This window comes from Pongo pygmaeus, chromosome 15, assembly GCF_028885625.2.
Source record: "Pongo pygmaeus isolate AG05252 chromosome 15, NHGRI_mPonPyg2-v2.0_pri, whole genome shotgun sequence".
NCBI classification, from domain to species: domain Eukaryota; kingdom Metazoa; phylum Chordata; class Mammalia; order Primates; family Hominidae; genus Pongo; species Pongo pygmaeus.
Genome location: NC_072388.2, coordinates 29,430,669 through 29,452,026, shown reverse-complemented (window position 1 = coordinate 29,452,026; position 21,358 = coordinate 29,430,669). Strand labels below are relative to the sequence as shown.

The 21,358-nt window shown below is 37.4% G+C and overlaps 1 protein-coding gene and 1 non-coding gene across 13 annotated transcripts in view; one reads left to right on the top strand and one right to left on the bottom strand.

Moving 5' to 3' along the window:
• The window catches only part of HECTD1 (HECT domain E3 ubiquitin protein ligase 1), a 111,627-nt gene that overhangs the window by 52,220 nt on the left and 38,049 nt on the right, over positions 1-21,358 (top strand). For all 12 annotated transcript variants that reach the window (XM_063651507.1, XM_054448300.2, XM_063651506.1 and 9 more), the window contains exons 13-22: positions 5,298-5,520; positions 6,369-6,632; positions 6,732-6,808; positions 10,616-10,750; positions 11,300-11,446; positions 13,613-13,707; positions 15,571-15,676; positions 18,817-18,951; positions 19,863-20,002; positions 20,283-20,606. In XM_063651507.1, the coding sequence (XP_063507577.1) occupies positions 5,298-5,520; positions 6,369-6,632; positions 6,732-6,808; positions 10,616-10,750; positions 11,300-11,446; positions 13,613-13,707; positions 15,571-15,676; positions 18,817-18,951; positions 19,863-20,002; positions 20,283-20,606 (1,646 nt within the window). The remainder of the gene's footprint in view (positions 1-5,297; positions 5,521-6,368; positions 6,633-6,731; positions 6,809-10,615; positions 10,751-11,299; positions 11,447-13,612; positions 13,708-15,570; positions 15,677-18,816; positions 18,952-19,862; positions 20,003-20,282; positions 20,607-21,358) is intronic.
• Positions 12,507-12,613, bottom strand: LOC129013501 (U6 spliceosomal RNA). Its single transcript, XR_008493961.1, has one exon. It is a non-coding gene; the product is annotated as a U6 spliceosomal RNA (small nuclear RNA).

Here is a 21,358-nt window from a genome sequence, read left to right as displayed (position 1 = left end):
ATGCTCTTCTAGGTGCATAATGTTCCTTCTCGGAGGCACATTTGTGTCTCTTTGCCCTGTTGGTTATGATAACTTGGATCACTTGCTTAAGTTTTTCTCTTCCAGGTTTCTCTACTGTAAAGTTGTAAAGTTGCTCTTTTTCCTTTTTTTTTTTTTTTTTTTTGAGACAGAATCTTGCTCTGTTGCCCAGGCTGGAGTGCAATGGCATGATCTCGGCTCACTGCACCCTCCACCTTCTGGGTTAAAGCGATTCTCATGCCTCAGCCTCCGGAGTAGCTGGGATTACAGGCACGTACCACCACGCCCAGCTAATTTTTGAATTTTTAGTAGAGACGGGGTTTCACCATATTGGCCAGGCCAGTCTCGAACTTCTGACCTAGGTGATCCACCCACCTCGGCCTCCCAAACTGTTGGTATTACAGGCGTGAGTCACTGCTCCTGGCCTCTTTTTCCTTTTGTAATAAGTAATTTGTAGGGACAGAATTCCAGACTGTAAATATGCTGTTTCTCAGTAAATTTAACCCACCAATTTCTGTATTCATTGGTAACTCTTGCCTTAGACTGCAAATTTAAATATACCTTTTCCATCTCTAGTGATTCCCAGCAAGATTTATTTCTAATATTTAGTGAATGCTTACTGTGTGTTAATAACAGGGTAGTAATATATTTGAAAAAAAATGGTGGCATATGAGTTATAATTGTAGAATCCTGAGAGTGGTGAAAGAGAGAGTGTGTATGTGTTACCCAAATCTGGTTAATCGTCAGAATTACTGGGGGATTTAAGGTAAAACAAAACAAAAATGTTATCTGAGTTTATTCTCTGGAACTCTGTCTCAAGAAATAGGTTACAGCAATCCCAACCAAGATCCCAGCAGTCTTTTTGTAGAAATTAACAAGGAGATTCTAGGCTGAGTGCAGTGGCTCATGCCTGTAATCCCAGCACTTTGGGAGGCCAAGGCAGGGGAGATCACTGAGGTCAGAAGTTCAAAACCAGCCTGGCCAACATGGTGAAACCCCATCTCTACAAAAAATACAAAAATGAGCCAGGCATGGTAGCACTTGCCTGTAGTCCCAGCTACTCAGGAGGCTGAGGCAGGAGAATCACTTGAACCTGGGAGGCGGAGGTTGCAGTGAGCTGAGGTTGCGCCACTGTACTCCAGCCTGGGCGACAGAGCAAGACTCCATCTCAAAAAAAAAAAAAAACTAGCTGGGCGTGGTGGCACACACCTGTAATCCCAGCTACTTGGGAGGGTGAGGCAGGAGAATTGCTTGAACCTGGGAGGTAGAGTTTGCAGTGAGCTGAGATCGGATCGTGCCATTGCACTCCAGTCTGGTTGACAGAACGGAACTCCATCTCAAAAAAAAAAAAAACAAGGAGAATCTAACATTTATATATAAATGCACATATTCTAACATTTACATATAAATGCAATAGCCAAAGCAACCTGGAAAAGGAGCAGCGTAGAAGGATATACATCAGTTTCAACTCTTTTATAAAACTTCAGTAATCAAGAAAGTGTGACAATAGTTTAAAGATAGATTAATGACCCACTACACATATGGCCAATTGATTTTCAACAAAAGTGCTAAGACAATCGAGAAAGGATGATCTTTTCAAAAAATGAGCGAGTCAATAGCATATGCAAAATAATTGAACCTCAACCCTTACCACATATATATATATTTGTATCATTTCTTTTTTTGTTTTGTTTTGTTTTTTGAGATTGAGTCTCCCTTAGTCTCAATCCTTACTACCCATGTATATATATAGCATTATATATATATACATGGTTAGGGTCCCATATACAAAAATTAACAAAATGAACCATAGACTAAAATGTATACACTAAAATTATGAAAATTCTAGAGGAAAAGAAAATCTTAGTGACCTCGGACTTGGGAAAGATTTTGTAAATTAAACTTCAAGAGGTTATACTGTAAAAGAACAAATAATTGGTAAGTTGTACTTTCATCATTACACCCTTCTGCTCTTTAAAATACATTGAAATGGTCGGCTGGGTATGATGGCTCATGCCTGTAATCCCAGCACTTTGGGGAGGCTCAGGTGGGAGAATTGCTTGAGCCCAGGAGTTCGAGACCAGTCTGGGCAACATGGTGAGACCCTGTCTCTATTTTTTTTTTTTTTTGAGACAGAGTCTCGCTCTGTCACAATCTCGGCTCACTGCAAGCTCTGCCTCCCGGGTTCACGCCATTTTCCTGCCTCAGCCTCCCGAGTAGCTGGGACTACAGGCGCCCGCCACAATGCCCGGCTAATTTTTTGTATTTTTAGCAGAGACAGGGTTTTACCGTGTTAGCCAGGATGATCTCGATCTCCTGACCTCATGACCCGCCCACCTTGGCCTCCCAAAGTGCTGGGATTACAGGCATGAGCCACCACGCCTGGCCGACCCGTCTCTATTTTTATTAAAAAAAAAAAAAAAAGAAAATTAAAAGGCAAGCCAGATAATTCTCTCAGATTTTATGTATCTGAAAATTATTTGGCCTTCTTTCTAAATTTTTCTTTTTTGAGACAGGGTCTCGCTCTGTCACCCAGCCTAGAGTGCAGTGGCGTGATCTCGGCTCATTGCAACCTCTGCCTCCCAGGTTCAAGCAGTTCTCCTGCCTCAGCCTCCCAAGTAGCTGGAATTATAGGTGCACACCACCATGCTCAGCTAAGTTTTGTATTTTTAGTAGAGACAGGGTTTTACCGTGTTGGCCAGGCTGGTCTCGAACTCCTGAGCTCAAAGTGATCCACCGCACCTGGCCTCTTTATTTATTTATTTTTAATTAAAAAAATATTTATTTTATTTTTGTAGAGATGCGGGTCTCACTATGTTGCTAAGGCTAGGTTGATTTTTGGCCTCAAGTTATCCTCCTGCCTTGGCCTTCCAAAGTGCTGAGATTACAGGTGTGAGCCACTGTGCTTCTTTGTCTAGTAATTTTTGATTTGCTACTGGATATTGTAAATGTGATGATGTTGAGCTCTGGGCTTTGTGGTCTTTCGTAAAGAATATTGGGCTTTGGCCAGGTATCTTGGCTCACGCCTGTAACTCCAGGACTTTGGGAGACTGAGGCAGACAGGTCGCTTGAGCCCACGAATTCGAGCCTAGCCTAGGTAACATGGCAAAACTCTGTCTCTACAAAGAATACAAAATTGTCATTGCATGGTGGCAGAATAGCTTTTACTCTAGGGAAGTTTACCCCTATGATCCCGAATTCGTGACTTCTTTGAATTCACTGAATATCCTGGTGGTCCATGAGGATTTTCTACTCTGGCTGTTTGGAGTGCAAATGTCTGGCTACTTGTATGATCTCTTACAACTTTCCAGTTGTTCTTTGCCCAATCTTATGGAGTATCACCCTATATATAAGTGTAGTACTCAGTGGAAACTACTTTGCAGATTTCTGGAGAGGCTTTTTCTCTTTAGTTCCCTAATAGTGAACTCAGCCTCCACATATTCCAGTTGCCTCAAACTCCTCAAACTCTGATCTCTGTTTTCTTAACTGGTACTGCTAGGATCTGTGTTCCCCTTCCACATGAGCTTAGCCAGAAAATGGTCTCTGGTTCTAAGATACTCACTTTGTTTGCTTTCATTTTCTTAGGGATCATAGTCCTGCATTGACTGTTCTTTAGTGTTTGAAAACACATTTTTCATGTATCTTGTCTATATTTTAGTTGTTTATGATGGATGTATTTAGATAATTTAATAATCTTTTTTATGTGAATATTTTCAATTTTTAAATATGTCCAAAAAAAGTTTTAGGAACACAGGCTGAGCTACAAAATGTTTATAGATTGTTTTTTTTTAAAAAAAAAAACATGCTCAGTCAGGCGCGGTGGCTCACGCCTGTAATCCCAGCACTTTGGGAAGCTGAGGCGGGCAGATCACGAGGTCAGAAGATCGAGACCATCCTGGCTAACACGGTGAAACACCATCTCTACTGAAAATACAGAAAATTAGTTGGGCGTGGTGGCGGGTGCCTGTAGTCCCAGCTACTTGGGAGGTTGAGGCAGGAAAATGGCGTGAACCCGGGAGGTGGAGCTTGCAGTGAGTGGAGATTGTACCACTGTACTCCAGCCTGGGTGACAGAGCGAGACTCTGTCTCAGAAAAAAAAAAAAAAAAAAAAGCTCTAACAAAAATACTTGTATGATCATGGGAATGAGTATATTTGATTCACTTGGCTAAGGGTGGGGTCTTGGAATGAATGAATGAATTTTATTTACTTATAATAGATACTATATATTATATATAAATTATAAATATATATAATATATTTATAGAGAGACACTGTCTCTGTTATCTATATAGAGGTTGTAGATAATGTCTCTATTATTATAGAGAGAGTGAGACCTTGTCTCTGTTATCTATATAGAGATTATAGATAGTGTCTCTATTATCTAGATAGATAGATAGATATAGATAATAGAGACAGAGTCCCGATCTGTCACCCAGGCTGGAGTTCTGTGGCACAGTCCTACACTATAACCTCAAACTCCAGGGCCCAGGCAGTCTTCGTGCTTCAGCTTCTCCAGTAGCTAGGACTACAGGTGCACACTACCACCCTCAGCTAATTTTTAATTTTTTTTTTTGTGGAGACAGACTTGCTATGTTGCCCAGGCTGATCTTGAACTCATGGCCTAAGCAATCCTCCTGCCTTGGCCTCCCAAAGTGTTGGGGTTATAGGCATGAGCCATCACTGTCAGCCAAAATTTATCTTTAAAAAGCTTCTTTGGTGATTCTGTTACACACTTCACTTTGGATACCATTGAGCTTCTCTAAATCATCATTGTTTACAAATAGGCCCAGAGATGTAATGAGTTCACCAAGGTTTTGGGTTATGTTGTTGTGTGTAGTGCTCTAATCCATTAGTCTTTACCCCACTACACCTGGACATGATATAATATAGGTCATTATTTACATGAATTTCTTAATATTTTTAACACTTATTTGTAAGATTTAGTTATAGGTAATTAATTAGTCAGAATTGAGAGCCAGGTGCCGTGGCTTGGACCTGTAATCCCAGCTACTTGGGAGGTTGAGGTGGGAGGATTGACTGAGGCCAGGAGTTACAGGCTGCAGTAAGCTATGATGACACTATTGCACTCCAGCCTGGATGACAGAGTTGAGACCATGTTTCTAAAAGGGGGGGAAAAAAATTAAGCTACAGGCAATTGAGTATTATGTTCAGAGTATTTAAATGTGAAATTAAATTAGATTCATGTTTTTAAAATATGTATGAATATTTGAAATTGAAATTATTTTCCATGTTTACTTGAATAATTCTACACATTTAGGAAGATGAACCACAGGAAGATGCTAAAGAATTGCAGCAAGGTAAACCATATCATTGGAGAGACTGGTCAATCATTAGGGGAAGGGACTGCTTATATATTTGGAGTGATGCAGCAGCCTTGGAATTATCTAATGGCAGTAATGGATGGTTCAGATTTATCTTGGATGGAAAACTTGCCACCATGTATTCAAGTGGTAGTCCAGAAGGTGGATCTGACAGTTCAGGTAATATTTTGTTTCAATTAAAATATTTTCCTAGTTTCTACAGTTTGGTTTTTTTCTCATATTTTTGCTACCATTGTCAAGGTATTTTATTTTTTTGAGACAGAGTCTCACTCTGTCACCCAGGCTGGAGTGCAGTGGTGCGATCTCGGCTCACTGCAACCTCCACCTCCCAGGTTCAAGCAATTCTCCTGTCTCACTGTCCCGAGTAGTTGGGACTACAGGCACCTGTCACCATGCCCGGCTAATTTTTGTATTTTTAGTAGAGATGGGGTTTCACCTTGTTGGTCAGGCTAGTCTCGAACTCCTGACCTCAGGTGATCCCCCCACCTCAGCCTCACAACATGCTGGAGTTACAGGTGTGAGCCACTGCGCCCAGCCTGTCATGGTATTTTTTAAAAATATTTGTTTCTTTATTTTTTAATATCAATTTCTTTTGTATCAGTACAGAAAAATTATTATACCATGAAAATATTTCCTAAATGTGTTTTTACTGCATGGGACGAGGAACAACACTATATCTACTTTTTAAAAAATACCTTTACAAATATAGCTCCTTTTTTTTTTTGTTTTGGAGACAGTGTCTTACTCTGTCTCCCAGGCTAGAGAGCAGTGGTGTGATCATAGCTCATTGCAACCTCAAACTCATGAGCTCAAGTGATCATCTCGCCTTAGCTTCCCAAGTAGCTGGGACTACAGATGTGTACCACCATGCCTGGCTAATATTTCCAGTTTCTAATTTAGTTTTATTGTTTAAAATTTATATTTTAATAGGTCTTTTTTTCCTAAGAGAAAATACATGTTATATTTGAAAGAAATAAGATTTTAAAACAAGTATTTTGTCTTTATAGAAAGTCGAAGTGAATTCTTAGAGAAGTTACAAAGAGCTCGAGGCCAGGTAAAGCCATCTACTTCAAGTCAACCTATACTGTCAGCACCAGGACCCACTAAACTTACTGTAGGAAATTGGTCACTGACATGTTTGAAAGAAGGAGAAATTGCTATTCATAATTCAGATGGTCAGCAAGCTACAATATTGAAAGAAGATTTACCTGGTTTTGTATTTGAATCTAATAGAGGAACCAAACATTCATTTACTGCAGAAACTTCTCTGGGTAAGTGTGTAAGATATGTAAGTTTAGTAGGTAAAAATAAATGAATATGTTAAATCATAACAAAGTAAGTTCTGTGAATATTCTTTTTTTTCCTCCAAGGTTCAGAATTTGTGACTGGCTGGACTGGCAAAAGAGGCAGAAAACTGAAATCTAAGTTAGAAAAAACAAAGCAAAAGGTATATCTGTTGGATGTGCTTTATTCTTGTCTTTTATACTGATTTGGTAAATTTTCAGTGGTAAAGTATAAGCATTGAAAAAAATTGAGCCATACAACATAAGCAACCCTAACATAACATATTTTTAGTTTTCCTATTTTCTGTGTTCATTTTCTTAAATATTTATTTACATATAATTTTTATACCTATACTAAATACCAACATTAAAACAGAATCAAAATGGATGTTAATATAAAACAAAATGTAAATTACTTGACTTATTAATTGCACAAAAAATTCAACTCATTGAAATTATTAATGATAGTAGGATATTTTTAGTGTTACAGTGGAATTGAAAATGACTTATATTTTACAATCTGGGTTAATACCTTGTGATACAGCAACTTAACTGCCTGGTTCTAAATTCAGATTATTTTGATGCTTAGTTTAATGGCTATCTCAGCTGAAATTATTACTTCAAGAAGATACAGTAGCAGATGCGTAATTGACTAATTTTTTTATGCTTTCATCAGGTTTGAATTGTTACTTTAAAATATGGCCAGTATATTTCCATGTTTATTAATTGTTCTTGCATTTTTTTTTTTCATTTTTAAAAAAGAACTTAAGTAAGATAATCTCATAGTTAGAGTCAACATTTTCTGGTGACTAGTATGTTTATTTTACCTATAATGGTAATATAAAATAGGATTTTTTTTATTTGTTTTGTTTTGAAACAGTCTCTCTGTGTTGTCCAGGCTGGTCTAAAATACCTGAGTGCAAGTAATCCTCCTGCCTCAGCCTCCCAAGTAGCTGGGACTACAGGTGCTATGCCTGGTTCTAAGATAGTTTTTAAATACAGTATGCAGAGAATGCTTGTATATGATTAGGATTAGGGGAGAGTTCTTGTGTTTTTATGGCTTTGACCAGAGAAATTGTAATAATGATGTTTCTATTTTTTTTTAAACAAACTTAGTGAAACCCTTGTAATGTTTTTTTTGAGACTCGGTTTCGCTCTTGTTGGCCAGACTGTAGAATGGTGCAGTCTCAGCTCACTGTAACCTCTGCCTCCTGGGTTCAAGCTATTCTCCTGCCTCAGCCTCCTGAGTAGCTGGGATTACAGGTGCCCACCACCATGCCCAGCTAATTTTTTGTATTTTTAGTAGAGATGGGGTTTCACCATGTTGGCCAGGCTGGTCTCAAACTCCTGACCTCAGGTGATCCACCCGCTTCAGCCTTCCAAAGTGCTGGGATTACAGGCATTTCCCACTGTGCCCGTCCTGTAATAGTGGTTTTCATTTGAAGCCGATGTTTTATATAAAGATGTTCACATCTTTATTTCCTGTTTGAATGTGCTAGGTTATCCCAAAGATATTTGTAGGTGCTACACTTTGGAAAGAACACAGCTTTTTAATTTATTTTAATTTATTTTTATTTTTTTTGAGACGGATTCTCACGCTGTCGCCCAGGCTGGAGTGCAGTGGTGCGATCTCGGCTCACTGCAACCTCTGCCTCCCCAGGTTCAAGCAATTCTCCTGCCTCAGCCTTCCGAGTAGCTGGGACTACAAGCACGAGCCACCATGCCCAGTTAATTTTTTGTATTTTTAGTAGAGACAGGGTTTCACCGTGTTAGCCAGGATAGTCTCCATCTCCTGACTTCAAGTGATCCACCTGCCTCGGCCTCCCAAAGTAGTTGGATTACAGGCATGAGCCACCATGTCCGGCCAACAGTAGTTACATTTTATAAAGTTATTGTGAATATTGAACCATTGCTTGTGGGAGAAATACTGGGTTAGATTTCTTCTAGCCCTAGGGCCTGTTGTGACAACATTTTTTCACCTTGTTTTTTAGTATGTTTTTGTTTAAAGACACCTTATTTGCTATGTATTGTTTTTTTGTTTTTTGAGACAGAGTCTCGCTCTGTTTCCTATGTTGGAGGGCAGTGGCACAGTCTTGGCTCACTGCAACTTCTGCCTTCCAGGTTCAACTGATTCACCTGCCTCAGCCTCCCAAATACCTGGGATTACAGGTGTGCGCCACCATGCCCGGCTCATTTTTGCATTTTTAGTAGAGACGGGGTTTCACCATGTTGGCCAGGCTGGTCTCAAACTCCTACCTCAAGTGATCTGCCCGCCTCGGGCTCCCAAAGTGCTGTGATTACAGGCCTGAGCCACTGTGCCCAGCCTGATGTATATTGTTGATTTGTTAATATTGAACTGGCCAACAGCACTGTTATGCTTGAACAAAGCTTATTTTAGCACACACTTTTTTTTTTCCTGTAAGGTACATCACAGTCTTCTTGTGCTTAGAAACACTGGATAGCACTTAAGCACTATGTTTGGGGGCCATTTTAAACAATGAAATCAGGAAGAAAAAGCCCCAAAATTCAAAAAATGTGACACTAAGTAGATTGTGAATAGGGCACTTGTTTATAGTATGAGACCTGAAGCAAGAAAGAGTGTTACCTTTTTGAATTCTGCTGGGAACATGCATATTGGGCACCTTAAATTTGTTGCTGCACTGTGCATGTCTGTCAATGAATGTGAAAGCTCTGCAATGATTGATTTTGAGGTTACAAATTTTAATGAATACTCATATTTGCAAGCATGGAACTGTTGAATAATCTGACTATAAATCACCTATTTCAAGAGTTTTTTGGAATACCTAATATGTCATATTAACCAACCAAATCTAGACTACAGGGTACTGAAATTTCATAACACAAACTAAAAAAATTCAATGAGAACATTGTCTCAATCCTGTATTCTCATTAAAAAAAAAAATTATGGAGGGTGTGGAGTGAGGGTGGCAAGGGTTTCAGAATTGTTGGGTACTATGCTCACTACCTGGGTGTTGAGATGATTTGTATCGCAAACCTTAACATCACACAATATACCCATGTAACCTGCACAGGTACCCCAAATCTAAAATAAAAGTTGAAATTATAAGAAAAAAATTTTAAAAATTACTACTTCACTTTCTTGATTTGAAATCAGTAGCAACTCAGTGAGTAGGTGGCTATCCTTTTGCATATATAAACAAGTAGGCATCAAAATATTTTAGGCAAAAATAATTTTAACTAATTTATTTGTTTTTTTTTTTTTTTGAGGCAAAGTCTTGCTCTGTCACCCAGGCAGTGGCACAGTCTTGGCTCACTGCAGCCTCCGCCTCCCGGGTTCAGGTGATTGTCCCGCCTCAGTCTCCTGAGTAGCTGGGACTATAGGCATGCACAATCATGCCCAGCTAATTTTATTTTTAATTTTTAGTAGAGACGAGGTTTCACCATGTTGGCCAGGCTGGTCTTGAACTCCTGACTGACCTCAAGTGATCTGCCTGCCTTGGCCTCCCAAAGTGCTGGGATTACAAGCATGAGCCACCACACCAGTATTAATTATTAATACTGTTTTATAAATAGATAAGTTTCTTCAAACTTGTCTGATATCCATGATTGCCATCTTTTAATTCTGAAGGGCATACCAAAATAGAATAGAAAGTATTATTAAGTAGTTTAGAGAGATACGTTTTTTTCTGTTGCATTAGAGTTATGCTGGGTTTGTTTGGGATTAAAATGGCATTAGGTGAATCCTAAATTTACATTACTTAAGCATATATTTGTAAATAATATCATGTACTAAATTTCATCAGACCCAGAACATACATAGGTTGTTTTCTCAAATAACTGTAACTTCGAGAGCTCATTTATGCCCAAATGACAGTATATACGTACCTTTTCATGGTGAAATATGTAAATATGAGTGTCTATAAAAGTGAATATTTGGTAAAATTATTAATTGTAGTAAAAATTCACAGTTGTTATGTTTATTTTGGTAGGTACGAACTATGGCTCGAGATTTATATGATGACCACTTTAAAGCTGTTGAAAGCATGCCTCGTGGAGTAGTGGTAACACTCAGAAACATAGCAACTCAGTTAGAGTCATCTTGGGAACTTCATACAAATAGACAAGTATGTCATCCTCTAGATTTTAATGATGTGTAGTGAATTTTAGTTTGATCTCTTCCCCTCTATCCTTTATGTCATGTGTATTGAGCAGGGGGTCAGCAAATTATGGCCCAGGAGCCAAATCTGGCCTGCTCACCATTTTCGCATGGCTTTATGAGGTAAGAATGGTTTTTATATTTTTAAATGATTGAAAACAAACCAGAAGGACAATTTCAAGACACATGAAAACCAGATTTCGGTATCCATATAATTTAATCACAAGTAGCCATGCTTATTCATTTACATATTGTCTGTGACTACTTTGGTGCTACAGGGGTGTGGTTGAATAGCTGTGATGTAGACTATATGGCCTGCAAAGCCTAAAATGTTTGCACTGGGCCCTTTACGAAAACGTTTGCTGACCTCTGGTAGACATAATTTGCGTTAATAATTTGAACTGTTAATTTTGCTTAATATCTAAATTATTGTCATGATAATTGATGTTCTGATAAGTTATTTTAAGAGCTATGTTTATGTTTTTGATTGTCTTCATTAAATTTTTTTTTCTTTTAGTGTATTGAGAGTGAGAACACTTGGAGAGATTTAATGAAGACAGCTTTAGAAAACCTAATTGTACTTTTGAAGGATGAAAACACAATTTCACCATATGAAATGTGTAGCAGTGGCTTGGTACAAGCACTTCTTACTGTGTTAAACAATGTAAGTTTATCAAGTAGTAAAGAACAAAAATATAGTTTTAAAAATTATTTGTAGTTACTCCTTTTTAGTTTGTTTTGTCAAGAAATATTTAAAAGCTGAATGATGTTAATATTTCTAATTTCTTCAGCCTTTAAGTTTTATGATTAGTTTGAGCCAAATGAATTAAATAATTGTTTATTTTGATTTCTAAGTTCCCAGTTATAATTTGCTAAAGGTTTTGTTGACTAAAAACACTTCAGCCTGATTTATTATTATTCACCGCTCTGATTTTTACATAAGTTATATAAAATAGAATATGTCTGTAGACCTTAAGTACCCAAGTTATATGCATAATGTATGAACAATGAAAGTTTAGGAAGTTTATGATGGAAGGAACTCTCCACAGGGCTTGTTTTCCAAAGAAAAGTATTGTTTGGAGGAGCAAAGTTATAAGCCTACCTAAGCATATCATAAAGCTGTTCAATAATAACTCAGACTCAGTCTTGTGGATGGAAATGTAGTGCTCGAGTCACATTCTGCTTAAAGTTATAACAAATACAGATGAGTTAAAAGGAAAAGAAAGTTCAGGAAGTTTATGTGAAAATTTGATACATATTTGCTAATAACCTTATATATTTTTTCAATTTAAGAATGTCTGTTTATTGTGGTAAAACTTTTTTCCTTTGTTTATATATTTATTTATTTTTGAGACAGAGTCTTGCTTTGTCGCCCAGGCTGGAGTGCAGTGGTGCAGTCCTGACTCACTGCAGCCTCTGCCTCCTGGGCTCAAGTGATTCTCCTGCCTTAGCCTCCTGAGTAGCTGGGATTACGGGCACCTGCCACCACGCCCAGCTAATTTTTGTATTTTTAGTAGAGACGAGGTTTTGTCATGTTGGCCAGGCTGGTTTCGCACTCCTGACCTCAAGTGACCTGCCCGCCTTTGCCTCCGAAGTGCTGGGATTACAGGCATGAGCCACTGCACCTGGCTCTTTTTTCCTTTATTTTAATGAAAGAATTATTTTCATTTCAGTTCTACTTAGTTTTATTTAATTAATTAATTAATTAATTAATTAATATTTTTAAAAATTTGGAATGCTTCACGAATTTGTGTGTCATCCTTGTGCAGGGGCCATACTAATCTTCTCTGTATCATTTCAGTTTTGGTATACGTGCTGCTGAAATGTGGACTACTCAGTTCTTTTTAGTGTGTGTGCATGTGTGTATGTGCACATACCTGTGCATGTGCATCTGTGTGTTCGCCATGATGCCTAGGCTGGGGTCAAGCGATCTGCCTTCCTTGGCCTCCCAAGGTGCTGGGATTACAGGTGTGAGCCACTGCACCTGGCCAGAGTTGATTTCTTGATCTTAATCATTGTATGTGCTGATGCACTCTTAAGATTTACTTTAGGCTGGGTGCGGTGGCTCATGCCTGTAACTAGCACTCTGGGAGGCTGAGGTGGGCAGAACACTTGAGGTCAGGAGTGCAAGACCAGCCTGGCCAACATGGTGAAACTCAATCTCTATTAAAAATACAAAAAAAAATTAGCCAGGCGTGTTGGCATGCGCCTGTAGTCCCACCTACTCTTCTGTAATTCTGAGGCAGGAGAATTGCTTGAGCCTGGGAGGCGAGGTTGCAGTGAGCCAAGATAGCACCACTGTTCTCCAGCCTGGGTGACAGAGCGAGACTCTGTCTCAAAAAAAAAAAAATTCACTGGAACTTCAATGAGTCCCATAGTCCCTTCATAAACTTTACTATTTGCATTTATTCCCATTTATTATAGGGATATATCACATTATATCACTTAGTAATCTATGAAATAGTTTTGATGTACCAGTTTTTTCCTAATACTTATTAAAGAAATAGTACTGTTAAAATGGAAAATGTTCATTCCTATATTAATATAATCTGAAACCATCTTGTATACTTGAGGAAACACTGATTTTGCAGCATAATTGGTGAGTACATTATAACATTGAAGAAGGAAAAAATTTTGTATGTTAGCCATGGCCTACTAGTCATATACTAAAAATAATTTTAATTGAAAGATGAAATGATGAATGATTTTATTCACATTGTAGTGATCATTGTATAACAATATGTTAACATTTGTCTCTTAGTTTTTGATAAATTTCAGTAAGATCCTTAAATTATTTTTTTTTGGACTTTATACTTTTTGTTTTCTTTAGAGCATGGATTTGGATATGAAACAAGATTGTAGTCAACTGGTAGAAAGAATAAATGTTTTTAAAACTGCCTTTAGTGAAAATGAAGATGATGAAAGGTAAAATCTCAAATTTCATGTTTGTAATGTTTACATAGTTGGTATACTTCCTCTACAATAAGTCTAGTATGACATTTATACACACAAAAGAAACTCTTATTTAATAAGAAAGTAACATATTATACATGTATAATAGGAAAATTTTTGAAGTTTTTTAATCTAATGGAATAAAAAAAACATTGAAATTACATGTCTGCTATGAATGCAGCTGATCACTTAGTTTACTTATTCATGATAATTATTATTTTGTAAATTCAGACAACGTTTCGCTCTGTTGCCCAGGCTGGAGTACAGTTGATGTCATCTTGGCTCACTGCAGCCTCAACCTCCTGGGCTCAAGCATTTCTCCTGTCTTGGCTGCCCAACGTGTTGTGATTACAGGCATGAACCACCGTTCCTGGCCTGATCACTTAGTTTAAATTAAATTACATGCCTGTTTAAGAGAGTTGAAAATTTGAACACTGATGAAATGTTTGATAATATTAAGTAATAATTGTTCTTTTTAAAAGTGTAATACTGTTTTTTTAAAAAATAATTCTTTTGTTAGATTTATATAGAAAGACTATCTCTGGATGAAATGATAAGCTCTTTAGTATTTTTTCAAAATATGTAAGAAGGAGTAGGCCAGGCATGGTGGCTCACGCCTGTAATCCCAGGACTTTGGGAGGCTGAGGTGGGTGGATCACTTGAGGTCAGGAGTTCAAGACCAGCCTGGCCAACATGGCAAAAACCCATCTCTACTAAAAATACAGAAGTTAGTTGGGCCTGGTGGTGGGCGTCTTTAATCCCAGCTACTCGGGAGGCTGAGGCAGGAGAATCCCTTGAACCCTGGAGGCAGAGGTTGCAGTGACCTGAGATTGCGCCACTGCGCTCCAGCCTAGGTGACAGAGTGAGACTCTATCTCAAAAAAAAAAAAAAAAAAAGGAGAGAGCTGGATGGAGATTGGCCATTAGTAGCTAATTGCTAAAGCTGGGTTGATGAAGGTTCATTATATTATTCTGTGTACGTTTGAATGGGATTGCACTTGTAAAATAACAAGTTATACAATTTATTCAGATAATTGTGCTAATTTCAAATTTCATTTTTAATGAATGCATATTATATCTTTATGGATGTATAATAATGTATTGAAGTATTACTGTGTTTTAGCTCTTTACAAACTATTACTAATACTCAAATATACTAGTCTCAATGGAAACATCTTTTTACGTAAATTCCGTAAGCGGTAATACTGTATTATAGGTTATAGATGATTTTTTTTTTTTTAAGAGATGGAGTCTTGCTGTGTTGCTGAGGCTGGAGTCCAGTGGCTATGTACAGGTGCCATAATTTTGCACTACAGCCTCAAATTCCTGGGCTCAAGCAATTCTCTTTTCTCAGCTTCCCTTGTAGCCGGGACTCCAGCATATACCACCTTGCCCAGCTCTGCAAGACGATTTTTAAAAGTTCTTGATTCAAATTTTCACATTGTTTTCCGGCAGTGTCATCACAGTTTACACTCTAATAATGAGAAAGTATATGTTGTGATACCCTAGCCATCAAATATTTTTTCAAAACTTTGTTGCTTTATATTCTTTTTTATTTATCAAATATTATCCAATAAAATTATTTAAACTGTAAAAATAAATCATACGTCTACTTTAAATATAATTAAGTTTTTATTAGAAAAATGAAATGTTTTATTCTTAAGTGAAGGAAATTGAGTTGTGAGAGTATTTCTACTCAGACATAATCTAATACAAAAATTAAACTTTGTAGTCATGAAAAAGTAGGGGTATATATTGAAGTTGATTACCATATTTTCTGCATGAATATTTACATGTAGTTATACAAAAGCTCTTAATACTAATTATTTCTTCACAGTCGACCAGCAGTTGCATTAATTCGAAAGTTAATAGCTGTACTAGAATCTATTGAACGTCTACCTCTCCATTTGTATGATACACCAGGATCCACATATAACCTCCAGGTAACCATAAAAAATGTAGTAGCTAGTATTGCTGAATGCATCTAGGAACAGTATGACACTTTTCTTTAAAAAAATTATTTTCTTTCACATCGGATTAAAATAAAATGATTCTACTTAATCTTTAAAGGTTTTAGCTTATATGCCATTTGATTGATCTTAATGACTTGAAGTCTGTTTTGTTTGATCAAATCACTGGAAAATGATGCATTCATTTAATATTCGTTAAAATAATTATATTTCGTAGATCATAAGTGGCAAAAGGTATCAGTGGAAAAAGCTGAGAAAAGGGTTCCTCTTATTCTACAATTATGAGTCAGTTCTGTCTTAGTCCATTTGGGCTGCTGTAACAAAATTCCTGTGAACTTAATAAACAGAAATTCATTGCTCACAATTCTGGTGGCTGGGAAGTCCAAAATCAAGGTGCCAGTAGATTTGGTGTCTCATGAGGGCCTATTCCTCTTAGATGGAACCTTCTAGCTGTGTCCTCACATTGTAGAAGGGATGAACAAGATCTCTCAGGCTTCTTTTATAAGGACACTAATCCCATTCATGAGGGCAGAGCCCTCCCAAAAGTTCCACCGTCCAACACCACTGCACTGGGGATTAAGTTTTAACACATGAATTTTGCGGGGACACAAACATTCAGACCATGGCTAGTCCCTTCCTTATCACTATATTGTAAGCATAAGAAAAAAAGTCAAGATATTTTAAGCACAATTTTTTTCAGGTCTTTCTTTATGTCAGTGGTTAGAGTCAGATTGCCCAAGTCTTCACTATTCCTATCAATCACATGATTTCATAGCCTGTTTCTTTTCCTTCCCTCCTCCTTCCCATACAGATATATATATATCTGTATCTAATATGTAACTCCCTATTTACATTCTCATTGATTCAATTATTCTTTTCTTTAGTAGCTGGGATCTAGATGCAAACAAACAATACATTTTACTAATATCCTAGCCCAGAACTTTATCACTTTTTTTGTGGGTTTTTTAGTGTTTCCTAGCAAGGCCTTCTGCTTTGAATTTTGCCTTTATTTAAACTGTTCTGCACTCTACTGCATGGAATAGTTTCCTTTGAATAATAGCCTTTAATGAGTGATTGAGGATCTATATATGCCAAAGCAATGCAAAGCTAACAAAACTTGCCATACCTCTGAGAACCCAATACTGTTATCACTGCCACTAGACTCCCAAACTAGAGTACTTATCTAGGGAGTTTTACAGTGCAGTAGTTGCACCTGATATTCTATACGTAAAAGATGTGGAGGGCTACTTTGTGTTTTGTTTCAGACAGAATAACAGGAGTAAGGGGGACTGTTTGGTCCATTGTTTTTAAGCTTTATTCCTGGTAAGTGGATGAGTTGGAGATAAGTCTCAAAGACAGTGCACCGATGCCTTTTATTATGCATTTTTCACTTCAGGAGATTGTGCAAGATCCAAAGAGAGGAAGGCCAGGAATGTGCTCTCCGGTAATTTTGCTGTCTAAAACTACCGAAATGCACATATAAATCTTTAATTGTTTTTACAGGAATTAGTTAAGATTTATACAGAAATGAATCTACCTAAAATTGCTAGTCCTGTGCTTGTTGCTTACTAAAATGTATTGGATTAAAAACTATTTTGCATCTTTTAAAGTTTATTAGCCTTTGATTATACAGGTTGAGTATTCCTTATCCAAAATGCTTGGAACCAGAGTGTTTTGGATTTTATAATATTTGTTACTGATTCAGCATTCCTAGTCCAAAATCTGAAGTGCTCCAATGAGCATTTGAGCATCATGTCAGTGCTCAGAAAGTTTCAGATTTTGGAGCACTTCAAGATTCCAGATTTGTAGATTAGGGATACTTATCCTGTAGAATATATTCTAGCGGAGTAAGCTAATTAGCTACTTTTCAAAAACTTACCTGGAAAATTGTGAGTTGTAAGTCACTTTGATTAAGAAGTTTTATAAGTTTATTTAAACTGTGTATATTTGAAGTTGTTTAGAAATTCTAGGAAGTTAACTTTGTCTTTTACTTGATAGCCACTGTAACTTACTCAATGGCACTTTCTTTTATAAAAGAATCTTTCCTGTTGGATTTTCTTTTTTTTTTTTTTTTTCCTTTCGAGACTGGGTCTAGCTCTGTTGCCCAGGCTGGAGTGCAGTGTCGTGATCTCGGGTCGCTGCACCCTCCGTGTCCCAGGCTCAGCTGATCTTCCCACCTTAGCCTCCCCAATACCTGGGACTACAGGCATGCATGCCTGGCTAATTTTTTGTTTGTTTGTTTGTTTTAATATGTAGAGATGAGGTCTCACTGTGTTGCCCAGGCTGGTCTTGAACTCCTAGGCACAAGCAATTGATCCTCTTGCCTCAGACTCCCAAAGTGCTAGGATTACAGGTCTGAGCCACTGTGCCTGGCCTAAAGAATATTTAATAGGCTGGGCGTGGTGTCTCACGCCTGTCACCTGAGGTCAGGAGTTTGAGACCAGCCTGGCCAACATAGTGAAACCCATCTCTACTAAAAATACAAAAATTAGCTGGGTGTGGTGGCATGCACCTGTAATCCCAGCTACTCAGGAGGCTGAGGTAGGAGAATCGCTTGAAGCCAGGAGGGAGAGTTTGCAGTAAGCCGAGATCACTCCACTGCACTCTAGCCTGGGCAACAGGAGCAAGACTCCCATCTGAAAAAAAAAAAAAAAAAAAAGGCTGGGTGTGGTGGCTCACACCTGTAATCCCAGCACTTCGAGAGGCCGAGAAGGGCGGATCACGAGGTCAGGAGATCAAGACCATCCTGGCTAACAAGGTGAAACCCTGTCTCTACTAAAAAATACAAAAAATTAGCCGGGCGTGGTGGCGATCGCCTGTAGTACCAGCTACTCAGGAGGCTGAGGCAGGAGAATGGCGTGAACCCGGGAGGCGGAGCTTGCAGTGAACTGAGATCGCACCACTGCACTCCAGCCTGGGCAACAGAGTGAGATTCCATCTCAAAAAAAAAAAAAAAAAAAAAATCTTTAATAGAAAACAGACATTTGTTCATAGTTCCATTGTGTTTATAGTTAATAAATCCAAATCTCAGTTGTTTTAGGGTATATCATTTTTTACAATTCTGAGACAGAAACAAAGACGTTCTCCAAAGTATTTTGGTCGTTTTTATGTAGATACTTACAAGGAGATTACGATTTCGGTTGGAACGTGCACCTGGTGAAACTGCATTGATTGACAGGACTGGCAGAATGTTGAAGATGGAACCTTTGGCTACAGTTGAATCTCTGGAACAGTACCTTTTGAAAATGGTGAGCTTCTGGCAAGGGCACGGTGAAATAAGCATTCTGAGCTGTGGTTTAGCCTTTTAGAACAATAATTTGGGAAGTATATATCCAGAGTTATGGTAATATAGTTTGGCCCAGTAATTCCATTTTAGAACTGATTTCCACATGAAGATGTTTATTATAATTTTGTAATATTGAAATAGTAAACAAAACCTTAATTCCAACCAATAAATTAATGTTAAATAGATCATTCATATTAAAAATTTAAATTTAATTGACAAATGTGTATAATTATTTCTATTAATTTGAATATCATATAGTCATAAAAATGTATAAAGACTAATGATAACAGAAAAATGTTTTTGTACAGTATGATCAAGAATTTGTTTTATCCTATCCATTGAAATAATAAACTAAAGAAATACTCTGTGATTATTAATAGTGAGATGCTTTGGTTGTGGGACTTTTTATTTTTCTTTATATTTTTAAATGAGCATTGGTTTTTTGTTTTTGTTTTTGTTGTTGTTTTGTTTTGAGACAGAGTCTCCCTCTGTTGCCAGGCTGGAGTGCAGTGGCGCAATCTCGGCTCACTGCAACCTCCGCCTCCCAGGTTCAAGTGATTCTCCTGCCTCAGCCTCCCGAGTAGCTGGGACGACAGGCGCCTGCCACCACACCTGGCTATTTTTTGTATTTTTAGTAGAAATGGGGTTTCACCATGTTGGCCAGGGTAATCTCCATCTCTTGACCTCATGATCCACCCGCCTCCGCCTCCCAAAGTGCTGGGATTACAGGCGTGAGCCACTGCACCCAGCCTAAATGAGCATTTGTTATAATAAAAGAAAGCAATTCACATTAAAGAGACAGGAAAAAAGCAGGTAACATGCTTGAAAACAGCATTATTAAGGTGACTGTCTTTCATATTTTCTTTGGTTTAGGTAGCAAAACAGTGGTATGATTTTGACCGATCTTCATTTGTTTTTGTTCGAAAATTAAGAGAAGGACAAAATTTTATATTTCGGCACCAGCATGATTTTGATGAAAATGGAATCATTTACTGGATTGGAACAAATGCAAAGTAAGTCAGTCATTTTACTTTAAGCTGGAGTGACCATATTCACTTGGTAAAAGAATTCTAGGAAGTAGAATAAAATTGTTAGCACTCTGAATATTCTGTGGTTTAAGGAATTTTGACTTGTAGGTAGAAGTTAAGATTATCCAACTTACTTTTTATCAGGAAAAAATGTCTAAATTGCTAATTCTAGAATTTTACTTAATATAATTTTATATTTAAAACCTTGTGCAAATGCAATTATCTTAACATTGTTATTTGCTAATTTTTCTTTATTTTTGTATAGAACTGCTTATGAGTGGGTAAATCCAGCTGCCTATGGACTTGTGGTAGTAACGTCATCAGAAGGAAGAAATCTACCTTATGGCCGCTTAGAAGACATACTAAGTCGTGATAATTCAGCTTTAAATTGTCATAGCAATGATGATAAGAATGCCTGGTTTGCCATAGATCTGGGTCTCTGGGTGATACCATCAGCATATACACTTCGTCATGCTCGTGGTTATGGAAGGTCTGCACTGAGAAATTGGGTTTTCCAGGTATCCAAAGATGGACAGAACTGGACTTCTTTGTATACCCATGTTGATGACTGCAGTCTCAATGAACCAGGGTTAGTTGAGGGGTCTTTGCAAATTGGAAAACTCACTAAAGAGCTTTGTTTATTTTTATAATTTTGTACTCTAGAGCTCTCTTCTTTGTGAAATATTGAAGCAAAATTTTCTTTCTAAAAACAAATCACTTGATACTTTAGGCATTAAAAGTTTGAAACACTGACTTTACTAAAACTTTGTCAAAAGGTTTAGTTTAAATAATAGAAAGCCGAGCTGACTATTTTACACTGTATCTTAGCCAAAAGGCTGAGATGCTGTGGATATTTATTTTTAAAATTGGTATATAGCTGTATATACATATACACACACACACACACATACACACACATATATGCATACACACACAGCACACTAATGGAAACAAGTGAAATAAGCTTTCCATAAACTCTCCATATAATCACATAATACTTAGGAATGTTCAACATATTAGCGGTGTCTATTGCTGGTTGTAGAATTAAGGCTGACTTAAAATGTTTTTATTTTTATCCTTAAATTTTATGTATTGAATTAGTTTTTAAAAGACAAGTCAGTAACTTCTAAAAAATTAGTTCTACTAAATTTTATTTATACATTTTGGCACATATCAGGGGGTAGACTGTGTACCTAAATTGCTTTTGGCATTTGATATGATATGAGAGGAGCTTCTTAACATTAGGATTAACAGGTGATGTTTTCACCCCTTTCATGCTTTAAAGACAAAATATTAATACGTTATTTAAAACTTTGCAAAAAATGTTTTTAAGTCCGTTTT